This window comes from Colossoma macropomum, unplaced genomic scaffold, assembly GCF_904425465.1.
Source record: "Colossoma macropomum unplaced genomic scaffold, Colossoma_macropomum, whole genome shotgun sequence".
Taxonomy (NCBI): Eukaryota; Metazoa; Chordata; class Actinopteri; order Characiformes; family Serrasalmidae; genus Colossoma; species Colossoma macropomum.
The window spans coordinates 12,525,453-12,546,998 of NW_023494801.1; the positions used below are offsets into that span (position 1 = coordinate 12,525,453).

At 39.7% G+C, this 21,546-nt stretch overlaps 1 protein-coding gene across 1 annotated transcript in view; it reads right to left on the minus strand.

Annotated features, from left to right (window-relative positions):
• Positions 1-8,185, minus strand: part of pdgfbb (platelet-derived growth factor beta polypeptide b) — a 16,098-nt gene extending 7,913 nt beyond the window's left edge. The window contains exons 1-3 of the mRNA XM_036590483.1: positions 8,033-8,185; positions 7,495-7,629; positions 850-946 (exon numbers count right to left, since the gene is read on the minus strand). Of these exons, the coding sequence (XP_036446376.1) occupies positions 850-946; positions 7,495-7,629; positions 8,033-8,185 (385 nt within the window). The remainder of the gene's footprint in view (positions 1-849; positions 947-7,494; positions 7,630-8,032) is intronic.
• Positions 8,186-21,546: the final 13,361 nt, after the last annotated feature.

Sequence of the window (21,546 nt, forward strand, 5' to 3'; positions counted from 1 at the left end):
GGTCTAACTGTGCTTAGAGACGTTTAAAAAAATGGGATGAAAAAAGATCCATGTCCCCCCAGTGCATGGCTATCTTACCATAACACAACTACAGAGTGGAGCATGCTCTGTCTACCACTATTCAAATTTATCCTGTAGCCACCTTTGCTAAGACATTTATTAGACAATATATCTTTATTAGAATACATGTTCACTACACTGTGTCTACTAAACGCTTAGCAAGGAGTTCTCTTAGCTTATTTAGGGACACCTCATCTGGGTGGTCATAAAGGTTTAGGGTGGACTTAACAGACTGATCACAACCAACCAGCTACCACTTTATTCCATTACAAAGTCACATTTTGTGGACTCTGGTAGTGACATTAAGTATAAGAGAGTAGATTTTTCCACATGGGCTATAAACATCAGAGAGAGGTTTAAGTGGAATCATGTGAGATAGTAAAACACACTGTTTGGTATAAATACCCTAGTGTTATCTTGTGTATGCTGTGTGATGTACTATACCCCTACGATTTAGCAGATCTGGTAATTCAAGCTGTGCCTACTGCACAAGACCAATGTAATCTCAATAGAGAAAAGTTAGGTTAGTGACCCTAAATGTGACACCATCGTAGGACACTACATTTGCAAAAAGCCTTTGCAACAACCAGCAAGCCTCTACTGAAACAGTCAATTATGTTGGCTGGAGGCAATTTCAGCAAAAGAACATGGGTTTCATTTCATTCATTCAACAAAATGTGTTACATTTATTGAAGAGCAGTAGCAGGGGGTAATTGTGGATGTGAATGCTATGGTGTGATGTGGGATATGACTTAGTGACATGGTGAGTCTGGATGGAGGCAGATTTACCTACGGAGTCAGAAAGCAGCAGTAGCTGCAGTTCTTCTGAGGAGGAGATAGAGCCACTCTTCACCAGTTCAGCCAGAGGCGCAGGGAGAGGATCCCTCTAAGACAGAGAGATAGAAGAAGAGAGAGAGTGAGCACTTATTTTAATTAGAGCTACACTATGTAGAATTTGGGGATACGGCGACCTCTCTGGTGGAAATGTCTAAATGCACATAACTTGCAGAATAACTTTTTGTAACATTGTTGTGCTTTAGACCCCTTTCCCAAGCAGATGAATCAACTGCAAGCGTTTTAAAGAGAATTCGACAAGGACTCAGGACGCCTCTCCTGAAGAAGTGGACAATCTACTATTGTCATCATATCTGTTTGTAAATACAAAAAAGATACTGTTCCCAAATTTAAATCTGATTTAAGTTATCAACGTGTTTTTACACAATAATAAAGACAATATCTTTAAACACGTCTTTACATTTTGCCACATTTTCTTTCGTTGTGTCACATCAATACAAACTGAAAAAAGGTCCCAGGTGAAGACATTTGGCATACAAATGTCAGTCAAATGTAAATATAATTTGTTATGTACATCTCTATCCCATTATATATTCAATCATGTAATTAAAGGTTCAAAGCATATGTTTGTAGTTCTCATGTGTGTGTGTGTGTGTGTGTATGTTTGTGTGTGTGTGTCTTTTTGTTGTCCACATAAGCATGTGAGTGTGTGCAGATCAAGGGAGGAAGCTGGTTTGTCTCACAATAGCAGTTATGCTTGTAGTAGTACAAGGGCTCTGTTCATAGGCCGTGTCCAGACAGAGGCCACTGGCTGACCACTGCTCTCTATCTCTCATATGGCAGCATTTACCGGGGACACAGGACAGGAAAGGGGGCAGGGAGGAAGTGGGAGAGAGAGAGAGAGAGAGAAAGAGAGATGAACAAGGCAGCTGGAAGGATGTTTCTAAATCACTGAGATGTTGTCCTGTGCTTAAACTATTATTTCAGAAAAGTATAAACATGGTAGAAAGCAGAGTAAAAATAGTAATTTGTGATTATTCCAACTCATTTTAGGTCTTTATAATGATCTGAATGCTCATGTAATTGTTGTTGTCACTAAAACATATGAGCCTTCTAGGCCTGTTCACACTCAGCTTTTGGTTATAGATACAAGGACCTTTCAGGAAAAGGTAAAACCATTCTTAACTTTTAATGCAGCTTAATGTAGGAAGATTTCATTTTAAGTAAATTTGGAGCATTTCTGTTGGTCCATTCATCATGAAGTTAAACACACAGTGTAAGAGCAGCTGCTGTGTTCAAATGAAATAAAAAAAATGGAGATCAGACTTTTGGATAGTAGATAGAAGAAAACGCGACCCTTTTTTTTGACGAGTCATATGTCTAGGCACCATTGTGACGATTTGCAAACTTCTACATCATGCTTGTGCTGTGTCAGATTGTATCATGACACTTGTGATATTTATCATATTGTGATGTTGCTGCCAATGCTCAGCTTATGATCCTGCCCAAAATGAGAATGTACACACTCCCCCAGCTTTTGTGCTCAGTAGGTGGTATATATCCTTGCTGTTGGATAAAACATTTGATTTCCAAAACAGTAATTTTGCAGGAGAAGGAAAAAAATTAATAACTTTCAATGTAAGTTAATGCAACAAGATTTTACTCTAAGTAATTTTAGACCATTTCTGTTGGTCCATTAAATGTTGGCACAATGTAAACAGTAGCTGGCCTTTTCAAATTCTGCAAACAAAAAAGGCCAAAACTGACCAGACATACACTCAGTGATGCAATCTGGTTTGGAATATTAACCTCAAGAGGTCACACTTATCTACAGCAATAACAAAAGCATGATGTAATACGATATTAACTGTCTGAAATTCTGAAATTCTATCAGATGTGTGGAATCTAAACTTTCAATCGATACCACATTTGTGGTTGTCAGTAGAATAAGAGACATTTCATTATGATTTTAATCTGAAAAAAGTTACTGTACAAACAGGAAAAAACACCCTTTACATTTTTTGCCACGTTTTTGTCATTTCTTGACACAAAGCAGGCGTAAACCTGTTGACATAGAAAGAAACTGAATTCACTGTCTGACTAATTATGTAATTAAATATGTAATGACCTAATTACATTCTAACAGTAAAGTAAAACAAGACTAATAATTCTCAGATAACAAGTTCATTTAAATATTGCCAAAGAGATTTCCTGACTGAATGCGATGCTTGGCACTCATTATGGTGTAGACCTTTGTGCACTGGGAGGTTGCCAGTGTCTGAGCAGGAAAATATGACATAAACACTTTGCTGTTGCAGAACAACACACACATTCAGGGCATAAACATTTATGAGACTCTGCACATACTCAAGAGAACGCACTGCATAAATACACATACAAATACTACAAAAAAGAAAAGACAACAAAGCAGAATACTTTATCTGGCACATACATACACATGTGGTGAATGCAGAAATTAAAATGTGTATAGCTGCGGTCAAAACTATATAGAATAAGAGTCAATGTGCAGTTGATTCTGATTACATTTCAGCTGAAATAAATGTAATGAGCAGATGCAGCACTCTATGGGATTGGAGAGAAGGAATGGAATGCAATGTTGAGAGAAGAGGGCTGGAGAAAAATGACAGATGATAATGATACGTAGATCTGCTGACACAAGCATGCACAGGCACGCGTACATTAGTGCTGAACAATACGGAGTAAAAAAAAGTCCCATTGCGATGTTTTAAAGTTTTTCGTTAAATATTAGAGTGCACCCCGATGAACTGTCCCTAAAAGGAGCTAATTATTATTCTAAACATGTGTTTCTAAATGTTTAGGGGGGAATTAACCCCTTAACAAGCCAGGCCCAAAGTTTTATTACGCACTTCTATAATCTACGAATAGCTCCATTATTATGCATTGAAATCCCTGTAGCTACTGAATAATAAGCCTTTGTATGAAATAAACCTGTATTGTTAAGGGGTTAAGGTAAATTCAAAAATTCTAGTTAAGGCTGCACGATATGGATAAAATACATGTTTACCACATATGTGCTATACTTCCATGCCCAAGTATATTGCTTCTAATTTTAAAATATCCGATTTCCATTTCATCTGATTTAAAAAAAATTCCAGTGAGAAGATAATTTACATTGTTAAATGAATAAACAAGCCTTCTGCCTAATGACAGCTGGGATAGGCTCCAGCACCACCACCACACCCCCACGCCCCCCCCCCAACCCAGAAGGATAAGCAGTTTAGATGATGTGTGTGTGTGTGTGTGTGTGTGTGTGTGTGGGATTTGAAGACCTCTCTGGTGGAAAGGAGTTTTTGTAATGTTGGTTACGTTTTGGCCCCTTTCCCCGAGCGGATAAATCAGAAGATTGTGAGCATGTTCAAAGAGTATTCAAAGAGAACATAGTCAAAATATTTGGTGAAAGACAAGTCTTCTGAGAATATAAGTGACTCATCTACCTATCTTCATCAGTACAATGTTAATTTTGTATTTGAGACTGAACCTCTTAAATGGACTGGGCCCACAGACGGGCCCAAAGTTTTATTACACACTTCTATACCTAAGAATAGCTCAGTCAGTTTGCATTGAAGTCCCTGTAGCTACTAAATAATAAGTCTTAGTAATGTAATAAGCCTGGGATTTTAATGGGTTAAACACTGAGCCGGACCTTCTTTATGAACCTGTGCATGTGACGTTGACAAATAAAGACATATGATTTGTTCTGAAAAACTCTCTTAACCCAACTCAAAGCCTACCCAAACCAAAATACAGTACAAAATACAGTACAAAAAATGCTAACAGCTTTTTGAAAAAAGACCTTCTCAGAGAACTAGAAAATTTTCGCTTATAATGAATCATGACACAAACTGGGTGTCTTCTAGCAGTTATGCTATTTTCTCATCAGCTAACAGACAATAAAAAAGATTGAATTTTTTACGGTGGAATTCCCCCTTTAAGGTTTAAGCATGCCTCTACTCCACACTTAGATTAAGAATGAATTAAACATGAGCCATACACATGAGGCTACTTGCCTACTTACTGTAGTATGCATTTAATTTCATCCACTGAAATGCCTCATTTTGCTATCCTCTGAATTTTTTTCCATCCAAATCACACACCATAAAAAGATGAAAAATGATGCGCTTACTAGGGGGACTTCCTAAAGATGCACGTGCATTTGTAGAAGTAAGACGTAAAAATACTCATCCCCTGAAGCTACCTGCCATTCACAGTGCAAAAAAGCAACCTACTAAAAAACCTATAACCACATACACCCACAGGAAGGAGTCCACAGTGGATGCTAAATTTTATACAGCACCAAATCCAGAAGCAATAAAACTAATTAGTCAAAAGAAGAGTCAAAGGTTTAAGCAGGATGATTGGTGTTTCCTGGCAGCATTAGCATTTCCCCTGCTAATGTAACCACTTTCATTCCAACGTTCACCTGTTGGGCAGATATGGGCTGTTCATGCAGAGTTGGATGATGACTCATTTTAAAAACTGCTGTAAAACAACCAAACAATTAAGAGGATACTCTAAATAAACTGACTTTTCCTTCTGGACAATCAGGCTGAAACAATGGCCATCCTTATATTGTCACTGTAGAAGGGAACTGCTGTCAGAGTAACATCAATGTATGAAATTGCTCCCAACCCCCACACACCCACACTCGCAAACACACACACACACACACACAGAGGTTTGCATTCCTGTCTTTGTGGGCTATTTCTATTGTATTATATATGACTGTAGCAAAATCCTGCTATGCTACATCTAACCCAGCACTAACCTTAACGCAGGTATTCCACCGATTCATAATCAGATTTCTGCAGTTATCTGATTTTTCAAATGTTCATGTAAACGCCATACTCCGATCTGGTAATGCGATTAAGAAATCCGATAAAGAGTGCTGGATTTTAGCTTGATAATCGGATTTCTCAGCGCATGTATACTCTTACCCGGACTGCTCAGTGCACATGTGCTAAAACAGACTGGAAATAAGCAAGCAGTGTTGCTGTGAGATGGCAGCAAAACACTTTTGGAGCAACGATGAAACCAAATACATGCTTGACGAAACAAGAGATGTAAATAGTGTTTATTTTGTAGATAATGTATACTCATATTTTCAGGTATAATGTTTTTTTTTTTTAAAAAAGCCGTGGTATGAAGTTTGAGTTCACGTTACCTTCACGTCACATCTTCTTCTGTAAGTTTATTGGCTGGTTGCAAAGCAGAAATCCAATTACTGCCTTTATCTGATTACTCAAGTGCATGTAAACGTGTAGATCGGATTACTGACAAAATCAGATTTTCAGCAGTTATCAGATTATTAAGTGCATGTAAACTCACTCATGTGCGTGATGAAGCACACTGTTTTATGATTTGTTCTGCCGAAAACCTACTTAAGAACTATTGTAAAACAATGTCTCAGGCATCAAGCTGTATATTGGCAACCATTTCATATAATAACTTTCTGTGAGGTAGCTTTCAGGATCATTAAACTCTTTAGGAGTTTGGTTCCTATCATGACCACTCTGAACAATTCTGAACCGGTACATTTCTCTAGAACAGAGCATTTCAAATACAACTCCTTTGAATGACTTTGCCAGTCTGTTAATGACATACTTATGCAGAGATTTAGAAAGATTAGTGGATTAGTTGATCTATCCTTTAACTTTGATATCTTTCAGTTAAAAAGAAAAAAAAGCTTCTTATGAGGACCAATCAAATTTCCCCACAACGTCAAAATGCTTATGTTTTCCTCTGGGACCTTTGGTCTCCACAAGGAATTAGACACACACATACACACACACACGCACACACATGCACACACACACACACACACACACACACATGCACACACGCACATGCACACACACACACGCTAGAGTGTTGCAGCCTTTTATGTGGCACCATACAGATGAATGTGGAGTTCTGACCACACAGCAGTCGCAATGATTCCCAGCTGCTGCTAATTTGAGGAGAGTAAGACTTTAGTGAATGAAGTTAGTTTTTTTTATATTTAAAGTTTTCTGATGTCTTTATAACATCTCACTGAAGCTCACTGTATAATGTTGAATTGCACTTACTGTACCTTTTTGCCTTGTGCTAGAGGTTCCACTGTCTGTACTTGGCCTATACAATATATGTTACTGTTATTGTAATAAATTCACAATATGCACAACATGTGGTGGATATAATCCGTACTTAAAGAACATTGACAAATCGCATATTTCATTACAAAGAGAGCACAATTAGTCCTGCTCAAACAGAACTTTCCAATTTTATGTCCATATCGCGATAAGTATTATCGTGAAACGTCTTAAAGTATCGCGATATTTTTGCAATATCGTCCACCTCTGCTCTACACTATTTCTGAAATGGAACATAGCTCTGCAGCACTTGCATTGAAGTTTTCTGCACACTTGTATTCTACTTGCCTCAGTTTGAAGGAAGAGACTGACAAATGAACACGACATACAGTACATGCGGTGATGTATACGCAATAAAGGTAACGTAAACTGACGCTCAGACCGTTGAAAACGCAGGCACGTGCGCTCCGCCCGCGAGACTGTCAAACACAGATTGTTAAGTTTTATTCGCTCGTGAACCTCATCTTACCTCCGTTGTACCGCAGAGCGCGCACGCCGCCAGCGCCGCGAGCAGCCAGACCCTCGCGCTCATGGTGCCGCTCCGCCGCGAGCCTCCGCGAGACAGCGCGCATTTAAAGGGGCGCGCGAGGCGAGCCGCTCTCTCCTGAACGCGCGAGGCAAAAGACAAACACCAAAAGTCACTTTTAACGGCTCCTCGGTGGAACTCAGCGGCGCAGGCTCGAGATCCCGTTCAGTGAGTAAACGTTCAGATTGCCTTCCACAGCCGAGTGAGTCTGTTTTCTGTGGAGAAAGCGGTCCATCTGAGCTCGAGTCTGAACGCTGTTCGCAGCTGGAACCGGTGGCTGTGCTAAAGGCTAAAAGCCAGTTTGTAAATTTCCTCAGAGATGGAATTTACGTCGCGCGCTTCCCGCCATACAGCACGATATTAAAGCTCAAACAGAGTTGATGACACAAAGTCTTGTAGCCGTGGGTTAAACGGTGTGAAAGATGGTCGCCTGTTACAAACTTTGTGTTAGCATCATTTAAAAACGGCAAATAAGCGCCACGTGTAGCTGGAGATTTCGGTGAGCAGGTTTGACGATGTGGAGGTGAACTAACTCCTCAGCTTCAGCCCCACAGCCCAGCTCATTAACCAGCGGCTTCCAAGCGCTTCTCTCCTCAGATGTCCGGCTGGCCCAGGCGTGATGAATCAGTATCATCCAGTGCTCTGTTTTTCCTTCGTCGTTGGTCTTGTGTGGAGCGACATGAGCTGGTGAGTTTTGACGTTTTCGTTTCCTATCTGTGGAGGCTTGTCGGTGTGCGCGCGGACCGAACGGCCTGATTACGCTCAGCTCGAGCGCCTTGTTGAAGGGCAGGAGTTTGAGGGCTCTTATCTTTCCCGCCCCTTCAGGCTTCAGGGCAGGGCCGCCTCGTCCATATTTGGGGAGTGTGTGTGTGTGTGTGTGTGTGTGGCTTCTGTGTGTTTGGCTTCTGTGTGTGTGCAGCCATGTATTTAGCTCTTTGTGAGGTCAGAATGTCCCCAGATGTCCCCAACTTGATGGAAACCATATTTAAACGGTATAGGTGAAATACTAATTTATTTGTTTGTTTGTTTGTTTGTTTGTTTACACTGGCCTTAAATAGTTTAGAATCGCTTGTATTTAAAATCGTTGTTATTTATATACAATGATAAGTTTAAATATCATAAACTAGATACAGATATTTTGCTCCTGCTAAAAACAAAAAGAAGCTGTTAAATGATAAATATTGATAATTTAATGTAATTTTTTCACAGTATGTCTTTTCATGTTATTGGCCTCACGGTTTGATCACGACTTGAAATACAAGGCATTCTGGATATTCAGTTATTAGGGATGTATGATGATATCGTGATCATAACAGTATTGGTTCATGATTGCTTAGAAAAATAAGATCGACATCAGACAGATGTTTAGACTTGAACAATATTTAAACAGATATTTGATGACATATTTATTGTATTCCAATAGATCAGAATGTTGATGTGATGCTGGGCTACTGTGTTAAAATGCCTGCATTCATTTTACTGCATTTTGAAAATAAATTTTAGATTTCTCTGTAATGCTAATCCAGGTAGATGTACTACTGTATACCTTTTATAAATGTTTATGTGTTGACATAAGCTTCTGCTGATATGTACCTTAAAAATATTGCTTATCAGCATTGGATCACAGTCCCTATATCAATATAACCCTAATAATTTCATTCTAGCAAATTAGAATTATTTTATATATTTATCCACAACAAAACTGAAAGTTTGAAACATGTACATTTTGAAACAAGTACATGAAAAAGAGCTATTAATACTTTTGTAGATGTAAAAAGTTGTAAAAGAGTTATAAATTATGGTTAGGCTGTATTATTGCGCAAGCAGTTATCAAGAAGAAGGACAACTTTAAAGAAATGTCACCTAATACCATGATGTAGCAAACGTCCACAGTAAACCATTTCTTTTTTAGTGACTGCCCTTGCTCTTAGTTCTAGAAGATGAATAAACAGTGGATAAAAGATGAATAAAACTTTGTGAACAATTTGCATAAATATGAATGAAAAGGCAGCCTGCATAATTAATGATCTGAAGTCACTGAACTGAGAAAGGTTAAAGCAGCATTGCCTCAGGCAAGGGAAGTAAAATGTGTATTTGAATAGCAAAGTACTATTTTTAAACATTATAACCTTTTATACTTACACAATAAGTTTCTGAACTATGCAAACAACTTGCATCAGTTGCCTGAAACAAAACCCCCAAGAATAGTGCTGTTTCATACTCAAAATTTATGCACTCGTTATGATCTGCATATACATAGATGCAAAATTGTTCAGAGGCATTGGGCTTGTTTATGAATATGCATAAAGTGAGCTCAAAGAAATGCAATGAGGCTGCTTACCTTGGATCTACATTCACTGGGCGTTTTATCAGTTACACACATGTGCTTTGTAGGTGTACCATGACTAACTGTAGCCCATATGTTTTAGCACAGTTATTAATCCCCCTCTACCCCAATGGGACCACAGTAGAACCGCCACTGACCAGATGTTGACTGGGTGGTGGACCGTTTTCAGCACAGCAGTTATTCCAGCAAAATTCTGCTTAACAGTGCCCTGTCACAAGATAAGAAAGTTCCCTGGCATTTAGGGTGTGTTAGAGACACGTACTGTAGAGTTTGATTGGATTGTGTTAGAATCTGCATGTGCTGTGTTTGGGTATGAAATGGTTTATGATGTCACAAAAACTGCATAATAAATGTTGTATCATAAAGTGATATGGTCAGTCAAGGCCAGTAATAAACTTTGGTCTTGCATGACTTTTGCTACAAGATACTGTCACTTCTACTACTACTGTAATTTCTGCTACTGTGCTCTGATTATAAAAGCAGTGTCATGATAGGCCAAGTTTTACAGGTTAATGGATTTTGTCGAGTGACTTATTGCTTTTATAAAACAGTGACAGTGTACAACATGATACAAAACATGTTCAATGTACTATTCATAATAATTGCAATAAACAGTTATTTTACCAAGCAGAGTTAGTTTACAGGACACCATGGTTGCTGAGCAAAGTACAGCTTTATGACTTGCTGCATTAAAAAGTATTTTTCTTCTGTTTTGTGTATTTTCCTTGAGGTCCACTTAGGAGACACCATATGGACAAAAGTATTGGGACACCACCTATACATTACACCTACAGGAGCTTTTATGACCTCCCATCCTAAATCCATAGGCATTAATATGAAGTTAGTCTCCCTTTTGCAGCTATAACTGCTTCCACTGTTCTATGAAGGTTTTCTACAAGATCTTGGAGTGCGTCTGTGCCAATTCATTCAGAAGAGCATTTGTGAGATCAGACACTGATGTTGGACGAGAGGGCCTGGCTCGCAATCTCCATTCTAGTTCATCCCGAAGGTGTTCAGTGGGGTTGAGGTCAGGGCTCTGTGTAGGCCAGTTAAGCTCTTCCACACAAACTCATGAACACTGGAACAAAAAGGGCCTTCCCCAAACTGTTCCCACAAAATTAGAAGCACACAATTGTCCAAAATGTTTTGGTATGCTGAAGCATTAAGATTTCCCTTTACTGGAACTAAGGAGCGCAGACCAACCCCTGAAAAACACCCCCATAGCATTATCCCTCTTCCACCAAACTTTACAGTTGGCACAATGCAGTCAGGCAAGAAATGTTCTCCTGGCGTTCGCCAAACACAGACTCATCCATCAGACTGCCAGGTAGAGAAGCGTGATTCGTCACTCCACAGAATGCGTTTCCACTGATCCAGAGCCCAGTAGCGACATGCTTTACACCATTCCCCCCAATTCCTGGCATTGTGCATTTTGATCTTAGGCTTGTGTATAGCTGCTCAGCCATGGAAACCCATTTTGTGAAGCTCCTAACAGGCAGTTCTTTTGCTGATGTTTCTCCCAGAGACAATTTGGAACTCGTTAGTGAGTGATTCGACAGAGGAAAGGCACTGTGCACTTCAGTACTCGGTGGCCCCACTCTGTGAGTTTGCATGGTCTACTGCTTCGTGGCTGAGCTGTTGTTGCTCCTAGGTGCTTCCATTTCACAATAATAGCACTTACAGTTGACAGGAGCAGATCTAGCAGGACAGAAAAACTGACTTGTGGCAGAGCTGGCATCCTATGACAGTGTCATGTTTAAAGTCACTGAGCTCATCAGTACGACCCATTCTACTGCCAGTGTTTGTCTATCGTAACTGCAAAGCTATGTGCTTAATTTGATCCACCTGTTAGCAATGGATGTGGCTTAAACACCTGAACTCAATAATTAGGAGGTGTGTCCCAATACTTTTATCCATATTGTGTATTTGTGTAAGTATGCCAGAAACACTCATAATTATGTGTCCTTATCCTATAAACTAAAATGGGCTGTCTTTTGGTACCGTGCCTTTAAAATTGATGTATATAAATGAGACCTGTCCTGGTTGGATGCTTTGTATTGTGCTTCATTTAAAAAGCAGTCCAGGCTGATAGACTCTTTATAATTTCAATTTGAATGGGTAGGGGCAAGCGACTATATGCTGAAGAAGTGGATATACAGTCTTATGCATTTTTGGATGTCCCTGGTCAAATGACATGTTTTGTTGACTTTCTAAGTGAAAAAAATACACATCCTATACAGAGAACACACTGCTATACATTTTAATACACAATTATTGTTTATTTGTTGAATATAACATATTAGGAAAAATAAAATGTTTTTGAATAAATAAAACAAATGTGACAAAAAGTCATGGCACATTTTTAAAATGTGCAGAAAAATAACATAATTAAGTTCCCTGTAGAGGATGCACAAAATTATTTTTACTTAGAATATAAAAAAATGACCAAAATTTTGTATATAATTGTATGTAAATGTATTACTACAGCAAATTCTTTTATTAAAAAAAGTGATGAAAACTTGTTTTTTGTTTTTTAATGATGTGGGCACTTTAATATACCTCAGTTGAAGTGTGTGGTTATATGTGTGCATATTACAGTTAGTTCTGACCAAACAGTCTGATTGGTTTAGAAGTGTTCCGCTTATTTATTATGTTATGTTATTATGAAGAGTGTTACAGCAGGTCTACATCAAATTCTGAACCTGTCATTGAAACTAATCAAGCTTTTCTCATTGGCAGCTATGATGGATAATACAAGTCAGCAAACAAGATAGACTGGGAAGTGCTTTACAGACTGGATGGAACAAAATGATATTCAGGTTAATCTGGCAAATACTGAAACCTGATATTGCTACAGTTAGTGGCTCTATACATAATGGCTACTCATTTTTAGCAGCGGGAATTACCCATATGAAAGTACGCTTGATACAATGTTCAAGGCTTCTCTGCTTTACTTTTCTCTTTTTTTTGCAGAATTGTTATATAAAATCAACACTCAAGGTCATCTCAAGTTATCGAGAATAACATCACTCCCTCTCATATTCTATTACTTATGTGTACAACAGCTTTGAGTGTCTCAGCCAATTAGATTTTAGATCCAGAACTCTCTGGTTTACAATAGGATGTTAAATGAATGAAAGAAAAACACAGGAAATGTAAAGACACAGTTGAATCACTGTTCATGATTTATAAACCAACACATTCATAAAGCAGCTCATAGCTTCAGAGACTGCAGGCTACCTCATCCAATCATAATGCCGTCAGTCCATTAGGAAAATGTGTGGGTAGCTGCAAACAGCCATGGACAAAAGAGCACTGTGATCAGATAGCACGACAACCACTGTCTGTGTCACTGCGTCTGTGTGTGTGTGTAAAGATGATCCGAGCAATTGAGGAAAAGGACAGAGGTCAAGTGTGAACAAGGGCATCGAGATCTCTCACAAGTCATGTAATTCCTCATCCTTCTTTCTTACTTACACACTGTCTCTCTCTCGCTCTTCCTCTATCTCTCTATCTCTCAGTTCTTTTGACAAAACACAAAGATGTAGAATTCTCTCATCTTTTCAAACTTTCCATCTTTCTCCCTAATTCGCTTGCCCTCTCATTCCTTCTCTTTTTACTTTTCTGGCCCTAATTTAGTCTCTCTCCTCCTTGCTGCTTTCTTCTTAACTGCTCTTTCTTCATCCTTTTATCCTACTGTCATTTCTCATTTCTCTGTTCCATTCATCTGTACAGTATAGTACTCTTTCTCTCTCTCTCTCCCTCTCTCTCTTTCTCTTCACAAGCTAAGGTCAAATTCCAGCTATAGTAGAACTATAAAAAAAAGAAGTTCTGAACGAAATAGCTAAGCAATTATTCAGCTACATGCTTAAAAAGATTTAAAGATAGTAAAGGCAGTGGTTCCATTTAGATCCACATAGAACCATTTCATGCTTAAGTGGTTCTTCAGATTGATGGAGAGTGTGTTTTTGAAAAAAGTTCTTTATAGCACCAAAAGGGTCCTACTTTTGTTACAGTGTCAAGCTTGTAACAATATAAGTACTCATTTTGGTAGTATTTAGAACCAATTTTAAACTATATACAACATTTTCCCAATCTGAAGAGCTATTTCAATATGCAAAGAACCATTTAAGCACAGAATGGTTCTATATAGAACTCTTGCTTCTAAATAGAACTATTGCCTGTACTGAAAACGTCTTTTCTAGGTGTGTGTAGTGCAACTATATGCACGAGTTTTTATATGTAAAGTTGATGAAGGTAAAATAGTTGTAAATCCCAAACCAGGCAATGATGCAGCTGCTCAGAATGCTCTCCACAGTCCCCCTGTAGAACATGGTGAGGATGGGAGGGGGGAGAGCTGGTTCATTAGTGGGGTATGAGGATTGGGAGACAGGGCTGGTTCATTAGTGGGGTATGGGGATAGAGAGACAGGGCTGGTTCATTGGTAGGTGTATGGGGATGGATGGGAAAACAGGGCTGGTTCATTGGTAGGGTTATGGGGATGGATGGGGAGACAGGGCTGGTTCATTGATAGGTGTATGGGGTTGATGGGGAGACAGGGCTGGCTCATTAGTAGGGGTATGGGGCTTGATGGGAGGCAGAGCTGGTTCATTAGTAGGGGTATGGGGTTGATGGGGAGACAGGGCTGGCTCATTAGTAGGGGTATGGGGCTTGATGGGAGGCAGAGCTGGTTCATTAGTAGGGGTATGGGGTTGATGGGGAGACAGGGCTGGCTCATTAGTAGGGGTATGGGGATTGATGAGGAGACAGAGCTGGTTCATTAGTAGGGGTATGGGGATTGATGAGAGGCAGAGCTGGTTCATTAGTAGGGGTATGAGGATTGATGGGGAGACAGGGCTGATTCCTTGGTATGGGGATGGGGAGACAGGGCTGCTGAGCCTGAAGCTGCATCTGTTGGCCGTGGCACCAGGCGGGGGCAGTGACAACCGACTTAGTATGAACAGCTTGCTGAAAGTTTGCCTGCGCTGATTAAATGTTAACTAAAAAAGGAGCAAAGTGTAAACATGCAGAATTTTCTGTCAGAATATTAAGTATCTAATATTAATGAAGCAGAAGTAACCTCATAGCTGTCACTATGGACTAAGCTAATAGGTTAATATTCACCAGTCACAGACTACATTCACCTTTCTTTGTAAAAAACTGGCTGACATACTGTTTGCCGGACTTTTCTTTATGAAGCTGAGGCACCACTGGCACTTCTCACTTGTAGTTCACTGCTAGCAAGCAACATTCATGCCTGTTTGGGGGCAGGACTGGACCATTTCATGTAAATGGGGGCAGGGTGGGGACATGGGGCAATACAGAGGCTCTAAGGATTTTTACTTTTTGCCAAAAACAAGAGAAGTAAGAAAATAAATAAATAGAATAAATAAATAATAGTAATTCTCCTGTTATAGACATTTGCACAACATGCTGAATTAAATCTCGCTGTAAAGAGTGAGAAAGTAACCGTTTTGTTTTATGAGAGCTAAAATTAAATGAAAAATGCAATTTATGTTCACTCTTTTTGTAGAGTTTAACTAGTAGATAGCTGCATTTTCAAACTGTTCAGATGTAAATCTCCGACCGAATACCCTTGATGGTGATAAGCATTGTACGTTGTGTTGAATTGCACATTTTAAGCTGCACATTTTTGGAAGCCAACAGGTTAGAAGTAGAGATAAGATTATGGTAAAAGTTTTTTTCAGCTGAACACATCTGTACAAATGTCCCCAGCCCTAATGATATTACCAGCCCAACTACCACCGAGGAAGTTGTACAGTGGTAACGGGCGGGTGAGCTAACAGGATGATGAATAGAGACGACCACTATTGTTTGATGCTGTGGAGTCACCAGTTCAGGAAACTGAGCCAGAGGCCTGCTTATACATAAATAATTTACACCAAGGCCAGTGAGACGATGCCATTTCAGCTATGAGTTTAAGTAGCGTAATTAGTCATACCGCTATATTTTGCTGCAGAACTGCTGCTGACATCCCGAAACACCAACATAAAAGCATGTTATCATTTGACCCGAAAACATTTCACCAACAATTATTGCCTCAATGGAGAAATCAATGACTGGAAAGTTCATATGAAACAGAAGCCCTAGTTGATGGTTCTTCTGACTCTTCCTGTATTAAGTTATTTATACTGCATGCCTCAAGACACTAATGTGTTAGTGTCTGATATGATTCACTGGAACCTCTTTCTCTTCTCATTCATCAGAAGCAACAGAATCTGAAAAAATTAATTAAACCCAGGCCAGTAACACAACCTTTTTTGTCGTAATCATCATAACCCTTTGACCAACAATCATTGCCTGAATTCAGATATCAGAGGCTGCAAAAAAATATTTTTTCGATCAGTTCATTTCAAACAACTGGTAAAAGTTCTCACATTCTAGGCTATTTCTAAATTAGTTGGCTTTTGCTCCTTGTCTCTAGAGACTAAAGGTTTAGTCACGGAATTAATTTAATGGAACCTCTTTATCCTCTTTTTTTTTGGTCTCTTTTTGTGGCAAAGTCAACAAAATATTAACCCTTTCAAACCTAGCATCATCTTTAACTTGTCTGTCCCCAGAGTATTTGGGCTGCGTGCGTGTCCTTATTGGCCATAGTAAAATGGATCAGCATGTGGAAATATAGATTTGTGTGTGATACTGGAACATTAGTAAAGCATTTACATTCCCTGCTCTGTTCATACATTTTCATTCAGAAATTGATTATTGAAATGAGCTATACTATAATTCTTATCTGAATGATAAACAGCTGCTCTCTCTCTCTCTCTTTCTCTCTCTTTCTGTCTCTCTCTGTGTGAGAAAAAGAATGAGAGAAGTATAGACTCACAGAACACAGAGTGCAGCATTGATAGATTCAGAGTGTTCATGCCAAGTCAAGAGGCTGAAAAAGAGCCTGATAAATTCCTGAATTATGACCGCTGGTCATTCATCTGGCCACCATATCTTTGTTGTCAAAGGTCTTTTGGACTTTCTGGCTCTGCAAGATTTCACTAGCGTAAAATGTTCAGTCATCACTTCCATAATGTGATTAAGAGGCTCCTTTGTATTCATCATTTTGAGGTCGTCTTGACTATTGCATTGTTTTTGCATCCATTTGGATTCAGCGACTTAGGAGTTTTCCACAGCATGAGCTGAACAGCGGACCTCCTCATCACACACAATGAAGTGGTGTCATTAAGGTATTCATGTGTGTAAGTCTTCCCACATTCAAACACTGGTAGCCTCCCTGAAAAATACCCCTATCACAAGAATGTCCAAAAGAGAAGAAACAATTCACTGTAGAGAAAGATTGTATTAGTTTGTAGTTTAAAGGAAAACTCCAGTGGTTTCCAGCCTGATCTCTACCTGTTGTGTGTGGATTATACTGTCGATAACCATGGATAATGAGTTTATTGCATTTTGCTATCTCAGAAAAGGACAAAAAACCCACTGACTTGAAACTAACTTTTAATAGAAGCTTTTGGGCAGTTGCTGAATTGTGACTGTTTCACACAGATGTGAAACTACAACCATTAACACTTTAACAGTACATATCTTAGAAGGAAACAGACCTCAGAGAATCATCAAGAATGTTCTTGTAAGGTTTTGCTCGAATAGAGCAGATCAGTAAAAATAGCAGTTTACTTTACTTTTACTTCCACTAAAGTTTTATGGTATTCATGCACAGTCAGGCAGGAGCTTACACCACTATGCTGGTAACATATTACTGCAAATATGTCCTTTTGGAGGTTTATCTCTGAAAGAATGAACTCAGTTTTCTGGTTTAATTTGGGCACCTTTGAGGACAGAATTCGTGACAATAATAACTTCCCAGTGGCTTCTATTATAACCTTCTGTTATTTTCCTAAGAAGTTATTGCATGATGTAACTGACCGCATGCTAACAACTCAGCGCGTAAATATTAGGTTGAAGCCCAGTCATATCTGTTTTGTCTGTTTCGGAAAGCTGATGCTGACTGTGAATCATCTGAACAATTCATTTAGATAGCAGTGAGAGAAGCTAAGCTACTGAAAGGGAATATTGATTTCATATCTCTCTCTCTCTCTCTTTCTTTCTCTCTCTCTCTTTCTCCCCTCCAGGCTATTTACTCCCCAGTCTGGTGTCCAGCTGACCTCTTTTCCAAGCTGACACTGGTGGGAATAAACCATAAACAAACCAAACATGGCTTAGACTTCTGATTTTCCTGTTTAATAACACCACCACAAAGGAATAATCATTTCATAAATTTGCTTCTGTTATCATTTTTTATATCTTAATTATATGTCGGTATTTTGTTCATGGCTGCTTGCCTTAAAGCTGTATTTGGATTTAGCTGGGAAAAGCATATGAAATCTGACTCACTTGTGCCACGGAAAGTTAGAGCCAAGAACCTTTTGACCTTTACTGGGGTTTTTTAAAAGATCGCAAATATTTTAGCTCTGCTCCTATTCAACAGTGTGTAAAGCTCTCTCTAAAGTGAATGGTTAAGACTGTCATATGAGGGGTGTGTGTGTGTGTGTGTGTTTTTATGTATTGCCAGGACAAAAATGCCCTGACTTAGGAAAGCTAAAAAACACCTTTGTGGTTACTGAGGTTAAGGTCAGGGTTGGGCTTAGAAAATTTTTAAACCGGAAAATATAAGTACTGTGGTGTCTGCCACAAGCTCCACACTGTGTTAGGAGCTTAGGGGGTGTGGCCATGCAAAATGGCTATCAAGGGATCCAACTCTCCCTGTTGATGACAGACTGTCGTTGTTGTTGTGTTGTTTAGTGGTAGTTGTGTTTATTGGAGTACTGGTGTCCGAGAACGGCCGGCTTTGCAGTTAACTAGTGGTTAGAAGAGTCTGCCTTCTTGAATGTTGTGTCCTCCCTGTGTTTCGTGTTGGGGTAATGCCGGGCTGGGCATTTCTTGCGTGTTGAAGTGCTTATTCAAAATAAAAGAGCATTTGCACAGTGTATTCCGTGTCTTCATCACACTCAACACTATGCTAGTGTCAAGAGCAGAAGATGGCCACTGAGCTGGAAGACGTTGAGCGGCCAAATTGACATGAGAGTGAAGAGGAGGCTCCCGATTATGGTGGGGGGCCTGAGTTGAGTTCAAGAGTTTTGGCTTACGCCTATACAGGATGCTTGCATTTTCGGTTTGGACTTCCTTGCGGTGGCCGGGGCCATGCTCGACTTCGCTGGGTATGGAGATAGGACACGTGAATCTGGTTGAGCAGCACCCTTGTCAGCATTGAGAATGCAGTGGAAGATTGAGAAAGTAGAGGACAGCCAAGAGGAGTGCCGCTGTTCTTGGCTGTCTTCTGCTTTCTGCTGTCATCACCCTCAGTAGCACAGGACTTGACGCTGTGAGCTGTGAGTTCCACCACGGCAACAAAGAGGACAGCGCACTCGGAAGGGGAGATGCCAAGGAGCACCACCACCGTCTACATGTTGTGCGCAAGGACACAGCCCCAAAAGAGGACTGTGGGTGCCCACTACTGAGGAGTGGGCCCCCTGCAGCACTTGTGCTGGCTGGGATGGTGAACAGTCTGGGACTGCGGCTTCAGAGAGGGCGCGACACAAGTGACATGCACCCACATGTCTCAGAGACTATGTTCAGGCTGTGTGTGTCACCAGGACTGCTGACCCTTGGGGGAGTGGAGGGGATGTGTGGCCTCCACCATGGCCTCCGCACTGCAAGAGGAGCTTAGCCCATAAAAAGTGTACATGTGAATTGCCATGCATGTGTAAAATGCCATCAGCCATGCAAAATTGTTCTCAAGAGGTGCCTGTTAAATTGGCTTTTTTTCTTCTGCTAGAGTACTTTACACCGTTTACACACCTCGTATCTCCATTTTTAATGTTTTTCAGTTTTTGACATCATTTGAAATACCTGTTACCCTTTATGTTGTATGTAAATTTCATGATGAATAGAATAAAAGAAATGACCCAAAATGACTTAGAAGAAGGTCCGGTTCCACTGACTTACATGTATATATATATTACATGTAAGTACCTTTATGTATAAAACCCATGAAACAGCAGTGAACAGTGACTATTAGAGCTAGGCCTTCAGTTCAGGCCATAACTGTCAAAACTCTTTCAAAAGTAAGGAAAACAACACCTCTATGACTACTGATTTCTGCTAGTGCCTGTTTGAGAATCTAAAAATATGTTAGCGGTAAGCTAATGGCAATATAGATGTACACTTTTTAGGGCTGTCCATATTATACTTGAGGATTGTAACCGACAAATGAACATATATTTTATCTTGTACCAGTTCCAGGCATAGAGCTGCCACTGTTTTCCTTTTCTGACATCTGACTGAAATGCCATACCACTTGTACTCACAGTCACTGACATATCTAGCACTTCAAGAAGGCCTAGACCAGGGGTCAGCAACCCAAATGTTAAGAAGAGCCATTTTGCCCTTCCAACAAAAATCAAATCACCTGGGGAGCCGCAACATTTTATGTCCATTTTACCATCTTGCCAGTCAGTATGTCTCAATATGTGCTAATATACTAGTCTAGACTAAAAGATTTAATTTAAATGAAAATGCAGCTTTACTTTGCTCTGATTTTAGCTTTAGCTCAGCTATAGATGGTTTTCACGCATCTCTGGCAGGGGGCTTTTCCACAAAAGTGGAGTAGTTCCTTCTAAAATGTCTCTCAACTTTCTCTCAACATGGTGCCAAAGGTGCCAGAATGTAACTGCTGCACCATTTAAGGTGGAATGGGAAAGTTTGAACAAGAAGCTGGTGAATGACAAGCTGACTTCAGCTTTGAGACTTTTTAGTGTTTTGCAGTTTTTTAATCAATAGGAGTGCTTATAAATGCAAAGAAATCCATTCGTCTCCAAATTATCGATGTCCATCATAAATCTTTCTCTTTGCCGTTTCCTTAGCTACTAGCTAGGTGAGATTGTTGCTCTGGTGACCAGCAGTCTGTGTGCCAGTCTTCAGGGTTAAAGGTTGGTGAATCAGCAATTGTACATCAACTCCAGAGTTTAGGACCATTTATTGTTAAAATTGTGTTAGAATGATCAGCAGAGCTTCATTTTACCGCAAAGGTGGATTATTTAGTGTTTACCCAGAAATCTAATTCTGCTGGGAAGCCGCAACAGGGCAGTTAAAGAGCCACATGTTGCCGACCCCTGGCCAAGAGTGATTTTTTTTTTTTCACCAAATTGGTCCCACCATTAAATCAAAACAGGATTGCTTGATTCCACTGTTAATTTCTTATTATGTTGGTGGTTAATCCGATAATCTGTTTGGATTTCAGTTCAGCTTCTGAAGCTACCTAGATACAAGGAGAAAAAAATTTTGAAGGCCTAGAAGGCCTGACAGTTCCATACTGCGTAGATGACCCCATGTCCTGAAATTGTATAAAAACAGTGACATTAAACAAAGACATTAAGGCATTATGCACTTTTTTTGATTGCACAGCAAAAGTTTCCACAGTGTGTGAACTTAGACTTCTACACAGAAGATGTGTAGATCAAATGCGAAACACAGAGAAAGTGTTTTGATCTGTATCTGTTTGTAGTGTATAAGCAGTCCTGCAGTCTTTGTGTAAGTGTGTGCTTATTAAACTGTTTAGCTGTCAGATACATGGTGTTATGATTAATGACAGCAGGATTTGATGTATTTGCAACAGTTGCAGG